This window comes from Columba livia, chromosome 3 (assembly GCF_036013475.1).
Source record: "Columba livia isolate bColLiv1 breed racing homer chromosome 3, bColLiv1.pat.W.v2, whole genome shotgun sequence".
NCBI classification, from domain to species: Eukaryota; Metazoa; Chordata; class Aves; order Columbiformes; family Columbidae; genus Columba; species Columba livia.
The window spans coordinates 46,216,290-46,242,750 of NC_088604.1; the positions used below are offsets into that span (position 1 = coordinate 46,216,290).

The following is a 26,461-nucleotide window of genomic DNA, read 5'->3' on the forward strand; positions in this document are numbered from 1 at the left end:
AAGGAAAATAAAAAAGCATTTTCACTCCAACAATGTTCTCATTTTAAACTCCCTATATCAGCAAAGATTCCTGAAGGTTTAAACACATATGTTCATTTATGGTGGCTGAGTGAATGACATTTTAAATCTCTTTTTCTTGATTGTAAAATGCATTTAGCTGCTTATAATAAAACCCCAAACTATTTGCTGTTCACGATTAACAATGCAGTCATTTAAGATACGGAAAGCAGTTAAACAATCCTTTAAGCTCTTGTTTAAAACTCCTGCATGTAAAAAGAGGTTCTGTACACCATGTTCAATGGTTACAACTCTGTTTTAATCCATGATGTTTCACCTTGTGTTTTAAGAAATTCTGAGAAGAAATGGAGCATGGAATGCAGCTTGGGATCAAATATACCAATTAAGATCTCCACTCACTAGAAAAGTGGAAAACAAATCACTACAAATTCAAATGGAAGTTCTTCTGAGTAAGGCATAGGAAGAATATTTCACAATGAATTTTAGTTAAACTGCTAAGCAATCACTTTCCTTGCAGACTTAAAACAAATGAATGTTTTTATAATGTCTTGAGTATGAGGGTTCTACAGACTCTCTCTAACATTTTAAGAAGTTCTTCAATTCCCTAAACAGCAGAAAAAGAAACAATCTAATATTAAAAGCTTGGAACTAGTGAATCACAAAGCCTATATGACAATTCAAATGAACACAGAGACTGGTATTTTCATATTTTCCCTCTACAGTGTGTGGTCTGGTATTGTGCTAATTCTTCCTAAGAGCAGTTCTGGACTCTTCCATCCCAAACCACATTTCCATTGTTCTGCATTCTGCTGAACAAAAGCTCCCAACATCCTAAACTGTGCAACAACCCTCTGTGGTAAAAAGGGGATGGAACAACCCCAGACATTTAGACCTTAAAACAGATTTTGAACTGGATCGGGGAAGAAAGCAATGCAAAAATCCTATCGGTTCATCCTCTTACTTGGAATATGGAGATCTGGTTCCTGCTCCAGATACTAAGAGAATATAATGGTCTGCCAGTATTAGTGTGTGAATTATTTGAAGTGCATTTGATGGAGTTGCTTAAAAACAATGGGTGTACAGCCAACCACTACTCCTCTGCTCAGGTACAAGGATTTCAAACTGCAAGAGCATGTAAGGTCATTATTGGAAATTCTTCACTTGACTTTCTTCTAGGCATAAAGTCCTTCACATCAACAATTTCCCCCCTCAAAATGGAGTGTACTGTGGCTGCAAATATGTAACATATTTAACATACAATCTCTTGGCTTTCAAGAAATACGTGGCCTTAAACCTAGAGGACAACATTTGCAGTTAGTGGCTCTGAAATTAGAATAGGTAATGGCAGACTGAAGTGGTGTTTTCAACAACCACATGCCAAGGGTGTAAGATGCTAAATTCACATTGGCCAACAGCCAACACTGCCACAGTTGTCACTGTGATTTTGTTGATGTCCTCCAGACTGAGATTGTTGTCTGGGTGCCAAAACCACAGCCATTGCAAAACACTGGCAGAGATCAGAACTGAAGGCTTCAGTTTTCTTCCTGGGAGCACTGATGGACGCAGCTCAAAGCTCATTTCTCTCCTGCAAAAGGGCAGGTGTCTGCCACACTGTGGCAAGCACTACAACTGGTGCGCCTGTTCACATTCACCTCCTCCCTCTAACATTTCTTCAAGTTCTTTTTCACTGCAATATGGAACCACAAGGAAATAAAAGGAACAAAGAACAATAAGCAACTTGTTTCCCCAAAGTATTAATTCTACTCTCCCATCCCAGGAGATTGAGGCAGGATTCAAACCCGCAATACTGTTAGAAGAAAGAAAGTTCGGCACCTTAAAAATCAATCTCCTTTGACTTGGAAGGGGGAAGAAAAGGATGCCAAAGCAACTTACTTGCCTGAAGAAAAGGGGAGAATTATTTGCCTCTGCTCAGAATCAATGCAAAAAGTGTATGCCTTTCTTCTCTGGTATGAGAGTGCTTTTTCTCAACAGAGATAAATTCAGAGCTACTGAATTTCTCTCCAGACTCCACTGATCTATTCATACGCACTTAGATAAGGGAAAGAAACAATGGTAAGACCATCTCTACATTCACAATCAAAAGACGGCGATAATATTAGCTCTTGCATTGCTAAGCAGATTGAGCTTACTACAGCTTCCACAGGACACTGCTTTCCTCTGCTGCCCTGTTACTTTTTATTTTAAGGAGGGAATCCAATGCTCATGGAATGACAACACCAGCAATGGCGAGATCCAGGAATAGCGTGGGCAGGTGCTGTGCACAAGTTTCTCCCACAACTCTGCCAATCAACCGCAAGCCTGACTCATCTACTCTCAGTGTTTTATTTTTCTGAAACAGAGATTAACTGCTGTGCCAAACTGTACGGTGTAAAGTTCCACAAGGAATTAGAATGACTGTAGACAAATTTTCCCTGTCAATGACTTGTAACTTGAAATCAGTGCTGGAAAGGCTTGAAGATGAGGGTGAAAGACTGAGCAATAAACTTCTCACGAAAATTACTTCACCTATAAAAATAATTTCTGCAAAAGAAAGAGGAGGAAATTTATCCCAGGCCCAAGAAAGAAAATAAATACCCTAAGACTTATCCTTCTTTCATCTCTGCAGCAATATTAACAGCAGCCACTTTTAAATCAAACTGAATTGTAAAACTAAGTTGTGTTATGAATTTCACCTTTTTTCTGCAAGAGCTAATCTAAAGTGTATCTGTCAATAGCAACATCTATTTTTGGTTCATCTCAAACTATTTTAAGGACATTAGTGGAAGGTATTCAAAGAACGGCAAAAGGAGCCAAACAACATTTTTGTTGTTGCAATTTCAACACTTACAATCCTGCATATCAGCCTAAAAGTAGGTGAGTTGTGAGCCAGGCCAGAAGACTGTTTATCTATGATTAAGTGTCACTGTAGGGTATTAATATGGAGAGACATATAAGAACTTAGTTGGCAACTTCGTAAAGATAAAATAAAGGCTTTTTATTTAAAGCAGTAGTTGAGTTATTTATGCAGTAAACAGCTTACGGCAAGTGCTGTTTGTGAGTTCCTGCAGAAGTGTTTTTTCCTCTTGTAAAATCCACCCCAGGCTGTTTCCTGAAAAAGTCTGTCATTGTGATGGATGGAAGCGTGCAGGGAAGCAAAGAGAAATTTCAATAAGCGCTTGGCAGAGGACAAGTTATTAATGCAACTTAATATATCATTTAACAAAAGTAGCCAGGATAAATTTTTTATGTGTGGCAAGCATTTTAAACAGTCTGACTTTCTCACGAAGGTCACACAGAGTCTTTCAAGGCAAGGGCATATGCAAAAACTACTGCAGAGTTAAGTCAGCCTATGTACTTGCAGGGTGTCACAGAGAGCCCAGAACCTACGGGCACGCTCTTACCCTGGTGGAAACGTCAGGTTTGTTGAAAAGAGCTCTCCCCTCAGTGCAAGATTTGTTCTTACTTTGGGCTGACAAAGGGTAAGAACTTAAATTCAGGTAGTACAAAGCAGCTGCTCTACCACAGATTTACTTGGTGTAGTAAACTTTCTCACTGGTCCATACCTGCACTGCACAGCATCTATGAAGTACTTTAAAGTGTATCCAAAATTGCAAAAAACAGGTACTGTGGCATTTTCCAACTGCCATTAAGTCAGGTTGCGTATACACATGACATCTTAACACTTCAGTTAAAATATTCTTAACTCAGTTATGTTCAAAACCTGCTAAAGAACAACTCATTAAAGTTTCATATACGCTATGCAGACAAAGCTAGGAAGATTGCTAGTCTTAGTAGGTATTTTTTCCAGTATGTGAGAATAAAGGAAGAACCTCGGCAGGAGACTTGCCCTTCATTGAGGACGTGGTCAGGACACAGCTGGCATCATTTTTCTTTACTACTTAGTAATTCTGATGGAAACTGCAATAATGAAATAAATTCTGGAGTGTTGTTCATTCTCCTGTTATCAGCAATCTTTGCCTACTCTCAGTATATTTCTTGCATTCTTATTTTTGAGTTTCTTTCACAAGTCCCTGCAATGCTGCTTGAATTTTGCAATTGTTATGCAAGGTTTTCATCTAGGCTGGCAGCCTAGGTGCTGTCATAAACTGTTTTGATAAGCTGTCATCTCCCTTTCACTCCTCCAAGGAGCATCATCAAGCGTCCAAGAGAGACCCCACAAATGGAAACAAGAACTGGAGCCTGGCAGAAGCGTGTAGTACCATCAGGCTATGTTACTACAAAGGTGGCCAGGGCAGTTCCAGCCCTGGCCTTGACAAACAGCCTCTTTCACAGTGCAGATGAGATTTCTCCATGGATCTGAATGACATAGAAAACCAATTGCCAGGATGTCAAAGAATCACAGAATTGTTTCAGCTGGAAGACACTTTCAGGGTCATCAAGTCTAACCATAACCTAACCTAACTCTAGCACTAAACCATGTCCTTAAGAACCTCATCTAAACACCTTTTAAACACCTCCAGGGATGGTGACTCCACCACTTCCCTGGGCAGCCTGTTCCAACGCCTGACAACCCTTTCCATGAAGAAATTTTTCCTAATATCCAATCTAAACCTCCCCTGGCACAACTTGAGGCCATTTACGCTTGTCCTGTAACTTGTTACTTGGAAGAAGAGACTAACGCCCTCTATGCTACAACCACACTGAGATCATTTGTTGATAAAAGGCAAAACTGGATTAGTGGTGAGACAAGAATGTTCTTTATAAGCACTGATCACAGAGCAACTAAACAGGTCACATTTCCCTAGAGCTGGTACTAAGCAGGGGTGAGCAGAAACACTGATGCTGACTTCCACAGGCCAGCAATGAAGCTCTGCCAGTGATTTACAGAGCGAAGGTTTCTAAGAGCATAGCAACAGCATGCTTCCTCCTTGTATTACTGTTCTACTTAATTTAGTATGTAATTGATTTAAATGTAAAATCAGATTTTATTTTTCAAGACATTTATTTAATAAAATTTTATTTACCAGAAAAATACATTATTTCTAATTTATGGTGACCCCTCCTAAACCCTTTTTAATTACAGGGGTATTTGTGTTCCATTATTACCCTTCTGGGTTTGATGGCAGTATTGTAATTGTACCAAGTTCTTTCCTAAAAAGAACGTTGTTTTCTTTCCTTTTTTTCAGCTCACTATGCCCTGAAATCATCTTGTGGAAATCCCTTTATGAATTTGAGTGAAGCAGTAAAAACACTTTCTATGTGAGAACATTTCAAGCAAACTGTCCTCTACAACTCTCTTATTTCTGTTTGGAGATGCAGAGATAAACAGATGGGGCTATTTACAACCTCCTCATCCACACAGACTACTGTCTTTATGCTTACAGAGAATCTGTCCTGTATATGTGCCAGAGGGAAAATTAAAAACAAGAGATTAAGAGAAATATCTAATTTCTTTTCAAAGACTCCAAGCCATGCTGTCCACTGTTGCTTAACTATATCTCCTGGGTCATTTCACCTTTCTCCAGGCTAAGCTTATTTAAGTTCTGCTTTAGACACTGGGTCTTGTTATACCTTTGTCTATAGAAAGAAAATTCCTCTATTCCACTCTTGCTCTTACTCTAGAGATGCAAAATCCTATAAGTAAAACTATCCACCTTCCAATATTTCTTCTGTAAATTGCAGGTATTAAATATGCTAAGCAGCATGATAGAATAACTGTTTTTCTAGACACCAAAGGGAGCTCTGGGAGACCAGCTGACACAGCCTTCCTGATTTCAGATTTTGAAATGGGATAAATCTCTCCCTGGTACCCAGATGTCTTACCCTTACTTGGCAATACTGAAATGCAGATTGTTGTGATGGGACCATTTAACAAGCAGTTCACATCATTATAAATCAGTAACCTGCTGTCCTTACTTGGCTATCTGCCAGTCTTTGTTGACTACAAATCCTTTATCAAAGATTTTATTTTCCAGATTCCTGAGGAATTTACAGAATCGCATTAGACCTTGCTAGGATAGACTTTACTCACTTCTCTCCACATTCATGTCTCACAGAACCAGTTTGCAGATCACCCATGTCTGTAATCTTAATTCCACTTGTGCAAACTTAAATCCAGAGGCCTTTGTTTTATCAAGGCAAAAAGTCTCTTAGGAAATTTGAGCCTTTGATGGCTTTATAAACCATCCATGCAATCTTGCCCTCCCAAGAGGCAGCAGGCATATTTAACACCACCTGTTTTTCATGAAACCATGCTACATAGGACAAATATGCTTGTCTTTTAATTCTTTATTCATGGAGTTTCAATGAATCATTAGAACCTTGGGAAACAGTCAAAAGAGTATTAAAGCACCGCTACTGAAGCAATATCCCATGGACCCAGATTCTATGGTACAAGATAGTATACAGATAGAATGGAAGGGTCCCTGTCCCCAAATTGTTTAAACATCTAATATTAAAAGCTGTTAGACCTGTACAATAATTGCTTTATTGAGATTTACATTAGAAATGTTAATTATATGTATGTATGTCTTTTAAATTGCTTTTATCTTTTGCTCCTTTTTCTAGTTGTTCTACACTGCAAGCACAGGGTCTAATCCTGCTCTTATGAAAGTGAGTTGCTCCAAGTGTCAATGCACTGACTCATAATGAACACAATATACCCTGGCACTTCTCGGAAAGGTGGACAGAATAGGAAATTATTAGACAGCATGAATTAACAAGATTTTTCTGTTCACATCACTAGATATCTTCCTGCTTTCCTTCCAAATAATCGTGGTTATGACCTTTCACAGTTCTATGGTGGATTTCACATTTGATGCCAGCTACAAAGGAATCAATGCATTTCCTTCTTTCCTCCCAATTTCTTCTTGAGGTCTTAACAGAGATTCACAGTATGAACCTGTGGCAAAAATCATCACTATTTCTATAAAAGAGTAGTGTGGACAAAAGGGTTATATCTATCGTCACTTCCCATGGTATGCCCCAGAATACCGTGGAAGTGCTGGGAAGATAACCGGCTATTCCAAGTTTCTTCTGTTTCTCTACTGCCTCTTAGGCCTTGCCCTATCAGACACTTGCCTATTGGAGCCATGCCAAGTTGCCCTGGTGGAAGAAATACATAAACATGGAAAAGCAGAAGCTTGATGTTAAAACAAATGTCAAAGAATGCTATAACAAGGGAAAAAATGGAGAACATATTGCTTCATAATGTAAGACAAGTGAGGACTGAGTCTTCCCCGTTACAGTGGTGGCATCTTCCAGTCTCTCTAACAAGACTCAGTGGAATTCCTTCAGAGCACACAGAGACCTGCAAGCCAGAAGCTAATCTCTCTCACCTTTAGCCAAGTGCAATTTTGTTCAACTCTTGCATAAGTGACTACAGCAAGACAGCAGAATTGATGTTTATTACCTGAATTGTCTGGTAAACTGAAGGATCAAATCCTTTAACAGTCACCTCCCGGAAAACTCTCGGCTCCAGTTCCTCTTTGGTCAGATCACAGTGATATATAATACCTAAAACAGAGTGCAAGTTTGTCAGCTTAGTGTATGTCCATCATTAAAAGGATGCTGGTTTAGGCACTGTGATGGAATAATGAATGGTAAATGTAACTCAGCAGGGTGAAAAACAGTAGCCCCAGACATGTACTTTCAGTTAATATACCATTTAACACATACATATATGCACTTCATTTAGGAATGGTGCAAAGGCTTTCTGTACAGAGGGAATATTCTCACTGCCCATACGAAGTCAGGTATCCAAAGTGAGTCAAGCAAAATGGAAAAATGATTTGCTTTCATAAAGTTACATAGCACTTATTGAGAGTGATAAAGTTCAAAGAAAGAAGTTCCAAAATTCCATTTTCAAACATCTCCAGACCCACCAGACTAAGAATAAATATATCAAGAACTTCACTCAGGCCAACATTTTTCTCTTTATGACAAAATAATCTGAAATTACAATTGAAATGGACTCCCAGATAATGGAAAGAGCTAAGCATTCACTTGAAATTGGATCAGACTAGCAGTTTACCTATGAAACTGAACAGAACTTGGTCTCATATAATTTATTTTACATCCTGATCCTGCAGGTTTAAAGGCAACTTCACTTGCTTGAGTTGCATCTATTATTTCCAAAGGATTGTGCACATGAGAAAAATGTATGTCTATAAGCAGTATAAAACGTCTAGGTTGCAGCAGAGGCAGAATGACAGAGATTGTGGCCATCTAGACACCACACAGAAGCTGGTCTCTGTGAAATTGTAAATGTATATTAGGAAAAAGAACACTAAAAGTTAAGGCAACAAGCCCTTTACAGGGATCCTCAATGTAATAAAAATAACCAATGTAGAAAGGACTTGATTGAAATGCCGCTGTACTGTGTATATTTTAGATACTTTCAGGAAACCAGAAGTAATTATTACAGAGGCTATAGCTATAAAAAAATATATTGAAATATGAAATAATGAGGAAACACATCTGATACAAGGGAATTGCCTCATTAAATCACTTTTACAGACTGTAAAAAATCAAAGGTACAGATTGGCAAAGGATCACAGATGAAAACCAACATTGCTAATAACTGACAAAGACTCATTCCATAACGGTGACTTAATAGAGGAATAAAAGTAAGGCTAATCTGCTGGGAATATTTTTCTTCATGTGTCATGAAGTGACTAGCACACCTAATGCAGGGTGACAGGTACAAACAAGCATTAAAGCAGCATTTCCCTTAAAGATTAGGATCCCAAAAGTGATGTGAAAGCACAAAGGAAAGCACACCAGGCGGTCAGGGGCAGAGCAGTCATTTGACATCCATACAGCTGCCCAAGCTGGGTAGTGTATCGGCAAATGTTATACCCAGAGCAGGCAGAAGAGCTGCATATTAGGAAACCACATGATGAAGCACAAGCCCAGTCACAGACTGCATTTCAGGAGTCAATCAACCTAATATTGAGCCCCTGGTACTGCATCTCCCGTTCTAATTTTAGCAGCATGGCAGTTAATATCCAAAATAATAGTAATGTTGGGGTCTGCATGCTTTTGCTGGGTGCCAAATAAATGCAAAATGCTAGAGTGCTCAGCTCAGTGCCTGACTGGAGTAGAGAGCAAGGGACAACCATATTTTCCAGCAAAAATTATATTAATGGTCTCAGCATCTATGGTTTCAGAAGTGCTTTAATCATTATTATTCATTCATAATTATTCACTATTATGTATGTTTACTATCACTTTTGTTGTAGGTATTGAACACCCATATGTTAATTTGTTTCTCACTAGAAAAAAAACCAAAACAGTACAACTTAATCCAAGTGCAAATTATATTAATTTCTAATAGTAAAGTAGGAAGATCCAAGTTAAGCAGGGACCATCCCCATACCTTTTGTCTGGTTATTCTACTGATAGGGTGAATTAAGGTTACATGGAAATACCCACACACCTAACGAACAATTACCTCCGGTCTGCTTTTCTCACCCTTTCCTTATTCTCATACATTCTACCTCTATTTCTTCCCTTCTTCTTTCTTCTAGATCCCAGGTTGCTCTGCCCCAGCCAAAAGAGCTATGTCATGGTGAATGCCCTGTAGATGCTAAGCACATGAATGAAAAGGCAAAAAAAAAATAATCTGCCTAAGCAACCAGCAGGCCCTGAGAGCACTCATTGCTGGCTGGCTGGCACTCCAGGGGCTAGAACAGATTTCTGGGCTCTTCTCCACAAGTTTAGGAGCTGCAGAGACTGTACTGGCTCAGCTGAGATTAATGGAGACTGGCAACTTCTGGCCCACGAAGCGGGATGTGAGCAAGTGAACTATTTGAACCACCAAGTTGGGATGAAGTTAGAGGTAAAAGCAAGTGTCCTCAAGCTCCTCCCAAGATGCAATGGCTGCAATGATCTGAATGTTGTTTAGAAGTTTGTTTAAAAAGGAACTGGAAACATAATTTATCTTATTTCTGGTTATGTAAACATAACAATAGGAAATTCACCACACTTCTTATCTGCTAAGTTTGAAACATAATTATGATGATTTCACTCAATCCTATCTAGAAAAACCAGCAAACCTATCAAAACTATTATACAGCCATTTTGCAATGTGGCTGTGCTCTAAATGAAACAGGGCAAAAATATATGTCAGATGCTGTAAGAACATTTTTTATTATCTCATGATTCATGATTACTCACAACCCTGGAAGAAAATATAGATTCTGAAGCCTACCCCCGCCTCCATATTTGAATCCTGTCCTGTATTAGCTATTGATTGTTTGGGCCATAAATAAATTAAAAAAAGGACAGAACAGCAAATATATTTTCTTGTCATATACTAGCTTGACAATTGTGTAGAAACTCCCTTCCTATTCCAAATCCTGGAACAGTTATGGCTGTGCCACACAGGTATTGCATAATGCTTTGGACAGCTCTGGCTTTGCAGGACTGCACAAAGACAATGCCTACAGCAATTCAACAACACCAGGCGTTGCAAGGACAGAGAGTAAGGACGCTCAGAATGAGACCACGCACAAAGTAATCAAAAAGCTGCCAGAGAAATAATTTTTGTGGCTTTTATTAATGTTCTTCAAAAACTGTGATGTAAATCACATTAAATACATTAACAATTGTATTCAACAGAATATGTAAACTTGCATCTTGCTGTATGAAGCAAGAGCTGTGAGAATGCTACAATTTCGTCTTGAGTACAAGCCAGTCTTGAGTAATTTCTTAATGCAGGTATGTTACCAGGCATATTATTTAGGCTTCATGGATCAAGGACAGGGACATTTTGAAGTGCACAACCATGCTTTATCTGCATCTTAGATATACCAAATAACTACTAAACAAGAGAAACTGAGAAAGATGCCCCAGGAAAAGGAACAATAACTAAGGGAAAAAACCCCACAATCTTACCTGGAGATAAAAAGGAAGTAAACTGATAGAATATTTCACTGTCCTTCTTTTGGCCACTATATCCCACAATACTGCCGACCTCTAGGGGGAAAGTCTTGAGATGTGCACCAGTAGCTAGATCATGAAGTTGCAGGACATTCTTCACATCGTGCAGATAGCACAGAACCAGGAAGTTGGACCTCACACAAGCAACCCATTCTGCAGAGTGCGGAAAAGAACAACAAAGCCACAGAAAATACAGTAAAAAATGGTAAGAAATAAAATAATCAGACACAATCTGATTCTAAAATTCTTGAGCATACCTAAATACATGCACCAGAACTTCTGGCATGCGTTGACTCTTTAAAAGTCACCTGCTACCTGAAACAAAAATATGAACCTAAAAGTAAAGGCTGACATTCTCTGGAAATGCGCTAACCATGTTGCGTGAAGCTAATTTATACAGACACAGGAATAAAGACTGTTTAACCAAGATGATCATTCATTTGGGTTGCTTATACATCAATACTGCGCTTAAATATCACATATTTCAATGCAAAACCCAAGCAAAACACTGATCTGTGCCAGCAATACTTATGGAAATGCAAGAGAATCAAAACAAAGACTGTGATTTAGACTCAAGCTAAATGAATAAGAACAAAAGCACATGTGATCCTGCACTGCACATTAAAGTACAGAACCTACAGGTTACTATTCATTTTGTTTTTATTGCCTAGGTATTCAGGTGGCTATTCTCATAAGCTCTATTGGGTGCAAGAAAAGGGCTATTCTGAGGTGATATCCTCAACATGCCTTTAATAAAACCCCAAATAAGTTTATTCAAGAAGCTAATGTTAAACAGCATTCTTGAGACTCTCAGGTAATAGAAACAGGACAACGCATGGGGAAATCAGTCTGGCAAAAGGACCCAGGGATAAGGTGCTCTGCAGAGGGTCATTCCCTTTGTGCCTCTCCTGAAAGTCCTGGACCTCAGCAGAGCTGCCCATCTCAGCTGTGCAGGAATGAGAACTTCTGCTTCACAGAACCTTTCACATTCTCAGTTTGCTCCTCAGAAGAATTAAAGAAAAACAAAACAAAACAACACAACAACCAGCCCACAGATCTGTGAACTTTTTCATGGAATGGTATTTTGTTCTAATTATACTTTGGAAAAACCAAACCGATTAAAAAAAAAAAAAAAATCAAGGCTGGCAATTTCTAAAACAATCCCTGCAGTTCTGTCAACCATCTCACTTCAATTCCCATCTTTACAGCCTGTGAAGTGTAGAAACTCTTCAGGGCTTCAGTTCACCCACAATATATATCATGTAACATATTGTTTCCTGTCTCCTGTGCCATTGGCTTTAGATCTTCAGTGACATATCTGTTTATTTACTCAAGCGGACAGGAGAAAGAATGAAACCTCTTCATCTCCCTTAGTGTTTAAGAAACCAGTTAGCCTTTGCAACAAAAGTATTTCAACTTATTGTTAATTCACAAATCAAATACAAACAAGACAAAGTACAAACAAGGTTAAAAGTCAAGAAAAAAATATCAGGAAGGAGGGAACGAGGGATTTATTTTTTTTTTTTAATTTGCAGAGCTAGGTGAGGTGGTGATTCCTGTCCTCTTCCAACTATATAAGTGCAACTTCTCCCCTGACAAATCAGACTGGAAACCTAAGTCATGGACAAGGTGCCAGCACTGGACAATGCCTTCTCTTACCTGCTGAAAGCAAAAAACTAAAAGATGGAATCAAATGAGCATGAAAAATCAGGTAGGACTGACTAAGGCATGCTGTAATTTAGCATCAAGAGATACGGAGTTTAAAATACTAATATTGGAGGAAAAAACAAGAGGAGACACAAGGCAAAACCGATTGAATTTCTGTTTTACAGTATTTTATGTAGTTCACATTTTAACAGTTCTTCCCAGTTTCCCCAATGCCCTATAAAACCAAATAATTTGAATTCACAGAGGTACTGATGACAGTCTTATAAATGCATCTTTGCACATTCAGGTTCCAGAACAAAAGTTCCGAGTTGTATGATGCGCCCCTTCTACTAAAGGTGAGAAGCTCTTTCTGAATTGAAGGTCAGAACTCATTATTCTGTAACACTTAGCTCCTTTAACAGTCCCTGCTTTCATATACAACTCAGGTCTGTCACGACCCCCTAGAGCTCGAAGACCTTCAAATCCTAATAGCTCAAAAGAGCCTACTTTCTTTTTAGATTGTTCCTGAAGGACCGGTGAAATTTAACACAAATTTGACTTTCTAGCCATATGAATTTATGCTACATAAACACCAAAACAAAGTTTTACTCCTCTCCTCTTCCTAAAGACCACCACTGACATTTTTTCCCCTGAGACTAACTACTTCATGAGCTTCTAGCCTAAATCTGGGAATTTTCAAACCAAAGCCCCACAGTACAACATTAATTGAAATTTCAACCATGAAGCCATGACCTGAAATAAAGATCTAGCACAGCATAACACTGTTTATAAATTAGTAATTGATGTGTAATTTTAGCTCTGGAGTAACTGAAATTTCTTAAATGATGCTGGAGAACAGGATAAAGTTTAATTGTTATATCCAATTATGTATTTTGAAATATAGAATCATTCTTGGCTGCATGAACAAAGAGAATATGTGGTCATTAAAAATATTTATGAGTGTCATTGCACAAATCTGACAACGTTCACATTTGTATTAATGAACCAGTTATAAAACATGAATTAAAAATATAGCATCCCTACAGTAACACAGTATTTTTGCCTGCAGAATTAACTGCTCTGACCATGAACTCAATTGGCATTCTCAGTAACATCTGTAACTAAAATGCCTATTTTTTTACTCTCAAAAATTTTTTACATTTAAAGTTACACAAAATGGATTAGAGATACTCTCAGATCAAATGTATAAAGCATGTAGTTTTGCTTCAGCAAAAATGCTAGTTAAGCAATCTGTATTTTAAAATTAAATTGTGATGACCCTTAATTCCTCACTAATAATTTGATGAAGTGTTGCAGTTTAATGGATGCTTTCATTAAAAGTCAAGGTACATTATTACTTCGGCTTACATATTGTGAAGAGATATTACTCTTTTATTAAACAGATTCAATTGCCCATGGGTAAGGCTGCTGGCTTACGCAGGGATTCGTGCTATTGAATAAGTTCCCTAGGAAGCAGCATTATTAACTCTCTGCTACTCTTTTGGTTTACTAATGAGATGCTCTCAGCAAGGTGAAAATAACAGATAAGACAACACAAAATGTTTTTAAAACATTCCATGAGATTTAGGAACACAGCTTCTGTGTATAATACCTGTATTATAACTGGTTTTGGTGCATTGCTAACTGCCTCCAAAATTTACAGTAATGGAAGTTACAAAGAAATGCAAAAATTCGAAACAGAGCAAAACACTGAAGCAGACTTGAAAGAGCAGAAGACACTAAGAACCAACACGTACATACATAGAAAGTTAAAACAATGCTGAATTATTAACAAGAGCTATTTTTTGACTGCAAGCTGTTCTGGGATACTATGAATTGCTTGCTGAGTGGTTTCACTCACACAAGTGTGTTTTTTTTAAAAAAAGCTAACCATCTGAGACCTCTCTCAAGTGTAGGGTCAGTTTATTTTCAGTTAATACCTATGAACACAGCAGTTACTCTCACAGTTACACCTAAATGTATCAATTGTTCTCCAGCATACTTACAATGAACCTACTTACAATACCCATCAGGCAAAGGATTTATTTTATTAAGCAACAAACACGTAGAGGTCACCTTTACAAACCTGAGCCTTTCGGTTCAGACATCAGAGAGAGATGGACACACTTCGAAACACTCGTAGGTGCTGAAAGCAGGTGTGAAGAATTATTCTTAGTACTGCCTATTCTCTCTGAAGATGACTGTGACCACTTTGATGATTACAATAGGTTACACACCATCCTTCAAAGCTAAATTTGGGCTACAGGAATGATACTTCTTAACAAGGCCTAGAAAATTGAGCTCAACCATCTCTAGAAGAAATGGTCCATTCAACCTATTAGAAATAAATACACTGCTACTTTCCAAAAACTATTTTATTTTGACAGCTTTCATTAGTAGCAAAGATGTGTCACTAACTCAGTACCTGACATGTTGCTATGAACAACTTTTGAAATAGTTTCAGGTAAAAGAGGTTCGAATCCTCAAAGCAAATATCTGTGCCACTAACCCTAAACAAAGACAGTTAATAACTTAATAACAGTTCTGACCTTTCATTTCTGCAGCAGTAGCTACAGCACGTTAAGTGTCCAGCGGTACAAACAAGCTTTGACAGACACAGGCTGAAAGGTTGATGGAGAAGAACACACCAAGCTAGATGAGCTAGGTAGCCATAAGTCTACAGCACAAACTGTTGAGTCACTTGCTGTACAGTGTGCATGTGTGTCCACTCAATGAATAATGAATATATTTTAATGGACTGTCAAAGCTTTAGCTGCAAAATAGACCTGGAAGGGCCTTTTGGTTTCTATGGTCATCACAGAGAGCAACTATAAACCTCAGTGTTTCTGTAGATTAACAGGTATCCATGCTAATCTCAGCTTAAAATCATCTGAAACCACCACCCAATGCTACTTATGGGTAGACTTGCAAGCAAAGCTTGAGCAATTTCCATAATAAAACATGAATCATTCTGAAATCCCAAACATACTGTGATACTGTGAAATGTGAGTAAAAGTTGATGAACCCTCACAACATATGAAAAGGCATATGTCTTCTCTCCAAGACACCATCCCCAGTAACAGTTTGCCATGTTTAAGTTAATGGAAAAGCTCCAACCAATTTCAACAAGATGAGGATTTTATTTATACTCCACATCCTCGCAGTATGAGACACACAAATGAGACGTAGAATCAAGGGGGCAAAGCTCTTCTGAAGCTGCAAAGATCACGAGCGATATTTCCTTAAGTAACCTACAGGCTTCAGTCATCTGTGACCAGCCCCGGTTTTCCAAGGTAAACAGAGTTAAACAGAGCCACGAAAGCAGAACAAAACTTTCAGTCAGGGACGTGCATCTGAACCACATCCTTTTCCCATGTCCACAGTGCGTGAGGGACAGTACCTTGCTTGGCCAGATCTTAGGAGGTACTTTTTGTTGCTGGGATACATCGGAGCTAAGCCACATCCCAGTGGTCGGTTTTTGTTTTTTTTTTTTCCACATTTCACAGTAGAGGCTTAGCAATTTGGTTGTTTGTGTTGCAGCTAATTTCCTCCTCTCTTGTACTCCCCTGCGCCAGCCATCCCAGCAGGGTGATGCCTCTGGGCTGCACACAGAAGGTGACACAACAGCTCCTCAGAACAGCCACACACAGAACAGCCACACACAGAACAGCCACACACAGAACAGCCACACACAGAACAGCCACACACAGAACAGCCACACACAGAACAGCCACACACAGAACAGCCACACACAGAACAGCCACACACAGAACAGCCACACACAGAACAGCCACACACAGAACAGCCACACACAGAACAGCCACACACAGAACAGCCACACACAGAACAGCCACACACACAGGACATGCACCGGCTTTGCAAGTCAAAACTCCCAGGTGTGCAAAGCTACGGGTACCCTGAAAAACACCACAGCGTAACAGAGTGCACAAGCTTCCTGATGACTGAGATGAACATGAGGGATTACTCACACCCATGCACGTCCTTGTCATGCAGGATCAGCAATTTCATGGCACTCATTCCAGACTTTTTCCCTCCTGGTTCCACTACAGTGCCAAAAGATAACTATTTATCTTGCAATGTATTTGATGACTCTGGTTGGTTGCTCAGTATCTTGTCTCCACATTGTATTTTCCAGTGTAAGCTACATTCAAAAGAATTAAATAAAATCTGAAAGAATGCCTTGGATTTTTTTTTAAAAAATTTATTTTATGCTGTGCTTCAGGTGTGAATAAGACAGTGACCCAAAATCTGGCTTTAGAGTTTAAATTTGTAAAAAGGCAGCCAAAAATCTTTGTGGCACTGCTGGAGTACAACAACACTTTAGTTGCAGTAACTCCTCTCCTCAAACTATGAATTAGCCAGCAGGTTAAAGGTATTAAGAAAATTACTATTTTTTACTTGGAGTGCACATTCTAGCTGAGGGAAGAGAAGCATTTTACATGCACTGAGTTTAGATGTGCAGATGTGTACAAGGCACAGAAGCATTGCTAGCTTTGCCCTTACTAGTTAAATGGCCAACTGAGGCTCAAGGAATTGCTCAAGATCATCCACCTCATCTCTGACACATTCAGGAATACACCTTATTTCTCAGCTCTCCTTACTCAGGAGATCTATTCTGTTTTTCACACAGAATCACAGAATGTTAAGGATTGGAATGGACCTCGAAAGATCATCTAGTCCAATCCCCCTGCGGGAGCAGGAACACCTAGATGAGGTTACACAGGAATGTGTCCAGGAGGGTTTTGAATGTCTCCAGAGGAGGAGACTCCACAACCTCCCTGGGCAGCCTGTTCCAGTGCTCTGTCACCCTCACTGAGAAGAAGTTTCTTCTCAAATTTAAGTGGAACCTCTTGTGTTCCAGTTTGAAACCATTACCCCTTGTCTTACCACTGGTTGTCACCGAGAAGAGCCTGGCTCCATCCTCGTGACACTCACCCTTTATATATTTGTAAACGTTAATGCAGTCACCCCTCAGCCTCCTCTTCTCCAAACTAAAGAGCCCCAGCTCCCTCAGCCTTTCCTCATATGGGAGACGCTCCTCTCCCTTAATCATCTTTTTTGCCCTGCACTGGACTCTCTCCAGCAGTTCCCTTTTCTTCGCATTGTCACAAGTACAGGGCTGGATATAACTGCTACTCTTAAGTTGCCCCGCTTCGCCGGTATTGGACACTTTTTGGGGTGTCACAGTTCTCAGAATTATTTAACCTTCTAAAGACAGCAGATGTATCCTATGCCTTAGGACGAAAGTCACAGTGTCTGTAATGATCAGTCTGCATTTATGGTTTCATAGCTGCCTTTTAACTAATTCAGCACACCCACTTGCAGGTGTATGATCATTTAAACCACTTCTTCAACATTAGATGTGAATCTCTCCTATGGTTCTCTTTTAGACTCCCTGAAAAGTAAAAGTAACACTCTATAAACAAACTCCCAAAGGGGGGAAATGAGTCTCATCACACCCCGATATGTTCTGTGACCCTCTTTAAATTTGATTTTAAAATAGTTGTCACTTATTTCTTCCCCTCAGCTCACAGAGAAAGATGTACATTTACCTCAACTCTGTGTGAAATCTCTGCTGGGGGTTGTGAAGTGAGGTGTGTGTATAACATCATTGAAGGAATATGTTTGGGTTTTTTCCCCTGTATTTCCCAAATTAGTTAATTTATAAACAGTTCTGAAAACAAAAAGGTTAAAGCCAATAAGAAAAGTCTATCTTGAATAATATGTTGCAGAAACCAACTGACATTCAGACTGCCTTGTAGATGTGTATTTCTTTGTTAGATTATATTAGCTATAGCATCTTCCCTAAGAATGCATTACGATACTTTGTGGAATTTCTCTTTTTGCCATTGACAGACAGCGGCAGAGCTTCGTAATTCTCAAACCTGCATTTATTGTTAATAAATAAATCTATTTTTGTATGTGCATGGTCCAGCTTTTATGAAACTCAATCTAAGTCAACACATAGAAATGAAGAAGGCTGTGGCTACCAGGCAGATCACACCAGAATAGGAGATCTCTGAGCTGAGTATCCATATAGTCCAGTAAAAATCGATTGTGACCTAGAGCATCACTAACTATAATGTTTATAAGGAAATTCTGACACAGCTAATTACATCTGGGTAAAGACTCACTCCCACACATATGTAAAACTGGACAAGAAGCAACACTCATTTACCATTTGAATCACTGCTGTCCTAGCTTTTGCAGAAGGCGTTTCGTTACATTGTCATCTCTGCATCACACAAAATCGAATTTGATTGACTGTAAGGCTTTAAAGACAATGAATTATTAACTGCTTTCTGCTATAATTACATCTTTCTAAAGAAAATCTTGGAATGATTGAACCAACATGACATAGAGACAAGCTTGCTTGCTGACTTCATTAAGTGTTTGGTTTATTTATTTACTTACATTTATTCAGGGCTAAAACCTCCCAAACATGATAAAACTCCCTTATCTTGGTTTTGAGGATACAACACTAATCTGCAAGTGTCTGCCACAAAGAAGCAAATGAACAATTTAAACTCACTTTACTGTAGCGCTAAGATCTACTTATCTTCTTATGGATACATTTTTATTTGTTAATTTAATCTGATTCCTTTACGTAGCACTTTAAAAAGCTAGAGAGAAAAGTGGACATGATTGCCTACTCTGGGTTCACATTCAAATACACTGGAAGCTTAGTGATACACAACAGACTTCTGAAAGTCACTCTGATGGTTTTATATGACAGATGATGTTTGCCTTCAAGTGTTTAAGAGCTGAATGCCTGTTATGTTTACAGTCTGAAGTCCAGTGCCCTCAGCAAACCCATTTATCTGAACTTTCAGTTTTCTAAATACCGTTCTTGTTATGTTTGTATAGTCAAGGCTGTCACGTATAATCCATTAAAGGAGCGTTGTATGCATGAAATTTTTTTTTTTGCATGTGCACAAACATGAACTCAGAACAACTTTGCCTTTAGAAAGAAAACAAAATGGAGTTGAGCTAAATACTGCAGTGCAGTGAAGAACAGATGTAGCCTTTACCTTTCTAGGAAAGAATATATAGCCAGTGCTTATACAGCCACTGGTCAAAGCTCCTTTGGCTGTCTAGACCTCATCTCAGGTAAATCCACACACGGTAACCACATTTCATGTCAATCACATATTTCTGTCTCATTCTGATTGGACACTTGCCATTCCTAAGTCAATTCTTCACCTTGGTCCCACTTTATAAATCGCTGAACAAACAAATCAATCACACACACGCAGAGAATTCTATTCCTACAAAGCAGCTCTTCACCAGAAAAAAGTAGCAAACGTGAATGAATTTGTATAAAGATGGATTAATTAAAAAAAAAGGTTTGAGTCTTTTTGAATAGCTACAGTTTTGCTAATCAGATAAATCATAATACTATTTTGCACTGTGTGGAGAGCAGACTACATAAATGTACACAGAGAATCTGTCAAAAACAGATGAGAGGAGGTTTTTCTGCATTATCTGAAACTAATGCTAAGTTTTTCCCCAAAAATGCGATTAAAAAAATACACCTTTATTTTAATTACACCAAACCCAAAGATTTGTGTTTTGAGCTTGCTTTTATGCTTAGGGGCTTCAATGTCCTTCAGCTTTCCTGAGACCATTTTTCAAGAGTTGTCTTCCCTTATCCCAGGAAAACCAGAAAATCCTGCCTCAAACTCTGACCAACTCGATTCACAGTGTGCTACACTACTGCCAGACTTGCTCTTTCCCTTCCTTCTGCTTACAAAGTCCCTCTTGCTGTAATCTATGACTGTCTAGTAAATGTTTACTATACTGACATGAAGCAGGAAAATACTTTGCCCTCAATTCCTACAAACACAGAACTAAAACAAAGACACATGAAGCATCTTCACTATGGCCACACAGGACGTTAGACAGAGAGAAATAGATTCTGGATCTTTCAGGTCTCAGCAAGTCTTTTAATCACAAATCCTAAACAAAGTTTAAACACAGGGGGGAAAAAAAAAAGTCTGTACAAGATCATTCAATAGGCTATTTTCTGAATTAATTTGAAAAAAGCAGAACAGAAAATCTTTTACTTGACGTGAACTCTTACCTAGAACATCTCTTTCATGTTCAGGGACTAGAACTTTCCATTTGGATTCCTCTGGGTCACTGAAGTCAATGTTGATTAACCGGTAATTTGGAGAATGGCGGTTTGTCTTGAAGGTGAACACTGTTCCTTCATTGGTGACGTACTCATACTCAGCTTCAAAGTTATCTATCAGCTTCACCCATTGAAGAATTCCTGCAAGATCAAACATATCATGTAAATTCTTCACCTCCTGAAGCAAAAAAATCTGTTAACAACTGAGGGCAAAGTCTTCCTGACAGTTGCTGTAGGCTCTTCATTGAATAACGGCAATGACCAGAAGAAGAACAGCTATGGAAGGGGCTGAATATGCACTGAGTATTAAGAACTATCAAAGGATTCTCCAGATTCCTAGGCTGCAGTGGGAAAATGCCCATTCACAGACATGTTAACATACTGGTTTTGAGGAATTTCTAGCAAAATATGCACAGAATACTCACAGAAGTACGGTTAGTGTTTCACCAGCTTTCCTGAGGGGCTGCCGGAAATCTCAGGTGTTTGCTACAGAAGTGCTTCTATCACACTGACTGCTGTGGAGCCAACAACACGGACCACATCACGTTCTTGCCAATGAAGCTCACAAGCTCCAACTTCTATAGACTTGGAATGAGGAGTTGTAGCTGAGTCTAAATCTCTGCACTAAACTTTTGAGCTCAATTTTATTTTCAATAGCTTTTTCAGATTACTATTTAATTATAGAATTTTTTTTTCTTTCTGAAAAAAAATTACTTTTCCTTAAAGTGGGAAGTTTTCCATTCTCCTTAAAAGCTCGGAGTTTCCCACGGAATAGAAAAGATGCTATTTGAATAAGTAAAATAAACTTCAGTATCGGGAATTTCCCTGTTGCTTCAGAAACAATACTCCTGAAGTGTTGTTCTGCAGAAGCTTGTCACCACCAAAGGACAACTACAGACAGTTAGCTAAAATGTTAACTTCTGGGCTTGTGAAGAATGAAATTGCGTTTTCCCTATTGACCTTCTAGAATATCACACTCAACTAACGGAGGTGGACTTCTCTCAGATACGATTTGCCTCAGTTTACGCAGTCTGTACCACAGTCTTAGTATTGACTCAGCCTGGATTTGGGACTGAAAGACTCCACTACTTTTTATTTACATTTTAATATTTTGCAATAGGTTTAGAGGCTACTAGAAAGAAAAAGCAGCAAAACTAGATCAGTTATGTAATACGTTTGTTATATCTACAACCCAACCTATCAGTCAAACTTCATACATCAGCTATGCTGAAAAATCAGAATCCTTATTGATATGCCAAATTAAAGCTTTTATATCTTAAAATAACCATGCTCACCCTGCCTCTTTCCCAAAACTAAAGGTTGGGTCTTCGCTTTTAAGTAAAACCATATCAACTGTGCATAAATCTGTTCATGAAACTCCATAATATAATGTTTGTGTCAACACATCAGATTATTTTATAATATTAAAAGCTGAGTAGAATAATGGAAGTAGATCATAGCTGACCTGTAATTACTCTAAGTTTTAAAAAAGAAAATAATAACTGAGGAAGCAGTGAGATGGCAAAGCTCATTTTAAACCCATTAAATGTAATAAGAGAGGATAGCCAGGCCTAATACATTCATAAAGCTCCTATCTCTTAATTGATGTTTTGGTTTAAGAACATTTTCCCTGTCTCTTCATGTAAAGCAATAGATTAGCCAATTAAATCTACTTTTTATACTGCTGTAAAACAAACTTTCCAGACAATCCAGCCAACTTAGTATCCTGTCTCTGAGTGAACCAAATGCTTGTCGAATCTTGGTTTCCACTGAGGTCTAGAGTTTTGTCCTTCTGAAGAGATCTTATGTTGAAGAAAAATCCTGCTAGGTCCCTTCAGTTGCTCAGAGTTCTATAGAGAAAAACCTGCTTTGATGCCTGGGAAAACTAAGAAAATCCAGCCTACAGCAAACTCTGATATACACTAGTGAAAATGTTTTAAGATCTCAACTCACACGCACAAGTGTTCTAGTAAATAAAAACTTAACTGCAGTATAACACCATAACAATATTGGAACATTTGTATTCCAGTATCTGATGAAATGAAACCATTCTACTGAAGAAGAACAAGACTTCATAAAAAGGAATCCCCAGACTGTTGAAAATGGTAAATGTGCACAATAACTGTAGTCTCCATGACTGCAACAAAAGTTGGATTCCACTAAGAAAAAGGACAATAATGTGACATTACGGATTTACATTGCTGCTGTGCAACTTGTTCATCCGCTCCCAAATGAGCAGGTAGTAAAACAGCGAAACAGTTGATATTCTACAGGGATACACTAAGTTGTTATTACAAAATCAAGAGCTTTCATCTTGTTAAAGTGGATGTTATATAGTCCTTAGAAGACAAATATTGCAGATGAATTATTCCCAAACCCTGGTCTCACTGAAGTGGTTAAATATGCCAATATCTAGTCCAAGTTAAGGTGGTAACGAGGCAATTATAGGCAGCTGAAAGAGACCAGTATGAGATCAGGTATGTTTGCTACTGTACAGAGTACCTGCTGTATCTTTAATCAGAGGAAGAAACACTTTGCAGAGAGGCAGATATCAGACAAAAGAGGATGCACCTGTACAGCTGGTTGCAGCTGATCCAGTTGCGGCCCGTAAGTGCAAGGGATATTCCAGCATTACATTCAAGCACCCTGCTTAGCCCTCCTTTGGGCCAGGGGTAACAGCCTGGTGACCAGCACAGCCAGTTCTCTGGGCGCTAATATGGCTAAAAAGTGATTGTCGGGAGAACCATTTATCCCCAGTCACACCAGTGGCAGCAGAAGGGAGAGCAGGTCCATGCAGCTCACTGGTGCGGCAATGCCCCCACGCCAAGCACTCTGTCCTTGCTGTGAGCTGAGCTGGCGCCTCATTGTCACCACAGAGGAATTTGTCCTTCTTCACATTACTTCAAGCTCACTGCTTCTGTTTCGCTCATCTGCCCCAGAAGTGAGCTCGTTCAATGGGTAAAATGACTTAAAAAAAAAAAAACAAACCCAAAAACTGTGCCACAAAAGAAAGTTGTTGCCTGAACCAGCTCACTGCCGGGCAGAGGAGCAGAGGAGTGTCACTGTGCACAGGGCAGCCAGCGTGCACAAGGCAGCAGCAGAGAGAGGCTGAAGAGGAGCAACAACATTTGTCACTAGCAATGAGCCATAAGATAAGCTTGACTGCAGCAACGCTGCACCCTCCCATTTCCCCCTCCTCCTCCATCAGCATGTCTCCACCTTCACGCTTGGTTTGGCATTTGCCTGAGTGAACAGTAAAGCTGATTAAATTAGCTAACCTAGAAGAAAACTAATCTCTCTCTACTATACATTTTTTCCCCCATGACAGATTAGCGAGTGCAATCACCTAACCACAGGGTCAGACAGGTGACTCAACAGGAGGGGATGATGTTAGGTGATCCATGAGCCTATGGAGATGGGACAACTCTTCTTTCCACAGCACTAACTGCTTAATCTGGTTCTGCTTGTTTCATAAAACTGCTTCCTGTGGTACCCAAAAGGCCCATGGGAGTGGACACGGCAGATTTTTATTAAAGACAGCATATTACATGAGGAGACTTTGCTTGAATGAACACAACTTGAAGTGTAAAGCATCCGTTATCAAAGATTCTGTCTGTGTCAAGAATACATCTACAAGCCTGCCTAGACAGGGACACAGACATGCATTTCCAATTCAAACTCTGTGCAAGTAGATTAAGTATAATTTCCTTTCCTTAGCGTCTTTTGTTTACGTGTGTGACTACTGAATACTAGGAAAGGTACCTGTGTGCAGCTTTCACCTGGCCTGAATTTAGGATGGATGATTCTATAGTAACTGGTCGAACATTCAAAAGCGCAGTGAACTATACATTTAGAGCCTCAAGCAGTGCTCACTTCCTTACAGCACGTTCTTTGTACGGGTGGAACAGCGTACACTTGTACAGAAGCTGAATGAGCCAGGCTGAGAGCTGTTATCTAAGCATCAGAAGAGGATGTTCCAGCAATCAGAGGTAAGCAAAGAAGCGATTTAGCATGCAGTGCAGATGTGGGAGAGTGTGGCTGATTATGGAGGACTCACATTATAACTTCTGGAAGAATAATGAAGATATCTACACACAATCTAGATGGGACAACACAAAGCCTTTCAAGTAACTTGTTGTAACATTAAGTCATCCATCAGTTCCCAAGGAACCTAAGAAAAACAGTGGAGTTATTAATGAATACACAGCCATACTCAAAAAAGCAGATGCCTTATGTAACTGGACATAGCTAAGGAGATACAGAGATGAACTATATGGTTTCACTAAGACAAGAGACACCTGGAAAGGGCCCTGCAGTGGTAGATGACTGACAGTCTTCCCAGGAGCTAGACGAGATGCAGCAAACAGAGGTTCAAAATAGACCAGAAGTAATGATAAAAGGTCTAAAATATAGTTCTCATATAAAACGACCCATGAAGATATCTTTTGCCTTACATTAAAGATGAAAACACAGAAGCATGACAAAGTATATAAAACAATAAATGATAGGGAGCTGTGGTGCCTAGATCTTCTGTCAGAGCAAGGATGCTGGACCTAGATGGGTCACAGACCACAGCCAGTTCTCCATTGCACAAATGCAAACTCATACGATCAGCACATCCATTCTTACCAAACGGCCTGACATACATGCACACAACCCATCGTATGACTGGATGTATATACTCTCTTGTTGGTTACGTGCCTGACCAAAAGCAACTGTATGCACTGTGTCCTGTGGCATGCATGTATCTACCCAGTTATCAAAACAGGTGAGGGACTACAGGGTCTCAGAAACAGGGAATGGTCTGTTGACCCCCAAACAGTTCATGCAAACCAGTTCCTCCCCATCTCTGAAGGTCTCCAGCAAAAAGGGCACCAAGGCCCATGAATGGAAGGTTGGTTACCATCAACTAGAGACAGGTAAAGGATTCTTGCTTCATTCTCAAACCCAGAAAAAACAGTTTCTTACTAACAAAAAGAACAATACGTCTATGACTTCTAAAACCCCTCCAAAAGTAAGGCAAAGGATGGGCACTAAGCTCATACTTCTTTAAAAGAAAGGAGAGGAGGGGGAAGGTGAAAAACCAGCAGCCATCTGAGAAGATCTGTCTTTGAAGACAGTCATTGAGAAGTGGCACTTGTGGTCCAGGCACCCTTATCCTTCACACCAGAGTAACTGAAGACTTCAGAGTTTAATCCACATAAGCATACAATGAGACATTAATTATACATGAGAAAAGCATGAGGCTGAAGATCTTGACAGTTTACTGTATACTGCTGCTATAACCTAATCCTTTTCTTTGCCAGTCCTTCCACTAAAACACATTGCTGAAGAGCTATAGATGCTTTTGCCTATGTACTTTATACCAGCCAGTTATCCATCATCAAATAATTGCATTACTATAGGAACTGAAGGTAGAGGATTTATAACTTTTATTTGATGGACACTAAAGCCATGCCACACAACAGAAAATCAGAATCCTACACAGCTAGCCCTTTTTCTGCAACGTTTAGGACAAAAGCAACATACAGCCTACAGACAGAACTTTTAAACAAAATGTTTGGATCCACAGTAGGGGAATTATATCAGTAAGCATCACAGATTAAGCCCTCAACCTTGTACCAGCATCTGAACGCAGCCAAACATTTGCTGGTCTGCTGTGAGCTCTCTGTGTGATGAAGCAGGTTTGTAGCTGAACGATGGCAACTATAGGAGAAGCTAATTTGAATAAACGGA

The 26,461-nt window shown here is 39.2% G+C and overlaps 1 protein-coding gene across 3 annotated transcripts in view; it reads right to left on the reverse strand.

The window, feature by feature from the left end:
* PREP (prolyl endopeptidase) overlaps positions 1–26,461 on the reverse strand; it is a 108,059-nt gene that overhangs the window by 33,160 nt on the left and 48,438 nt on the right. For all 3 annotated transcript variants that reach the window (XM_065056608.1, XM_065056607.1, XM_021297228.2), the window contains exons 8-10: positions 20,675–20,866; positions 10,879–11,076; positions 7,391–7,494 (exon numbers count right to left, since the gene is read on the reverse strand). In XM_065056608.1, the coding sequence (XP_064912680.1) occupies positions 7,391–7,494; positions 10,879–11,076; positions 20,675–20,866 (494 nt within the window). The remainder of the gene's footprint in view (positions 1–7,390; positions 7,495–10,878; positions 11,077–20,674; positions 20,867–26,461) is intronic.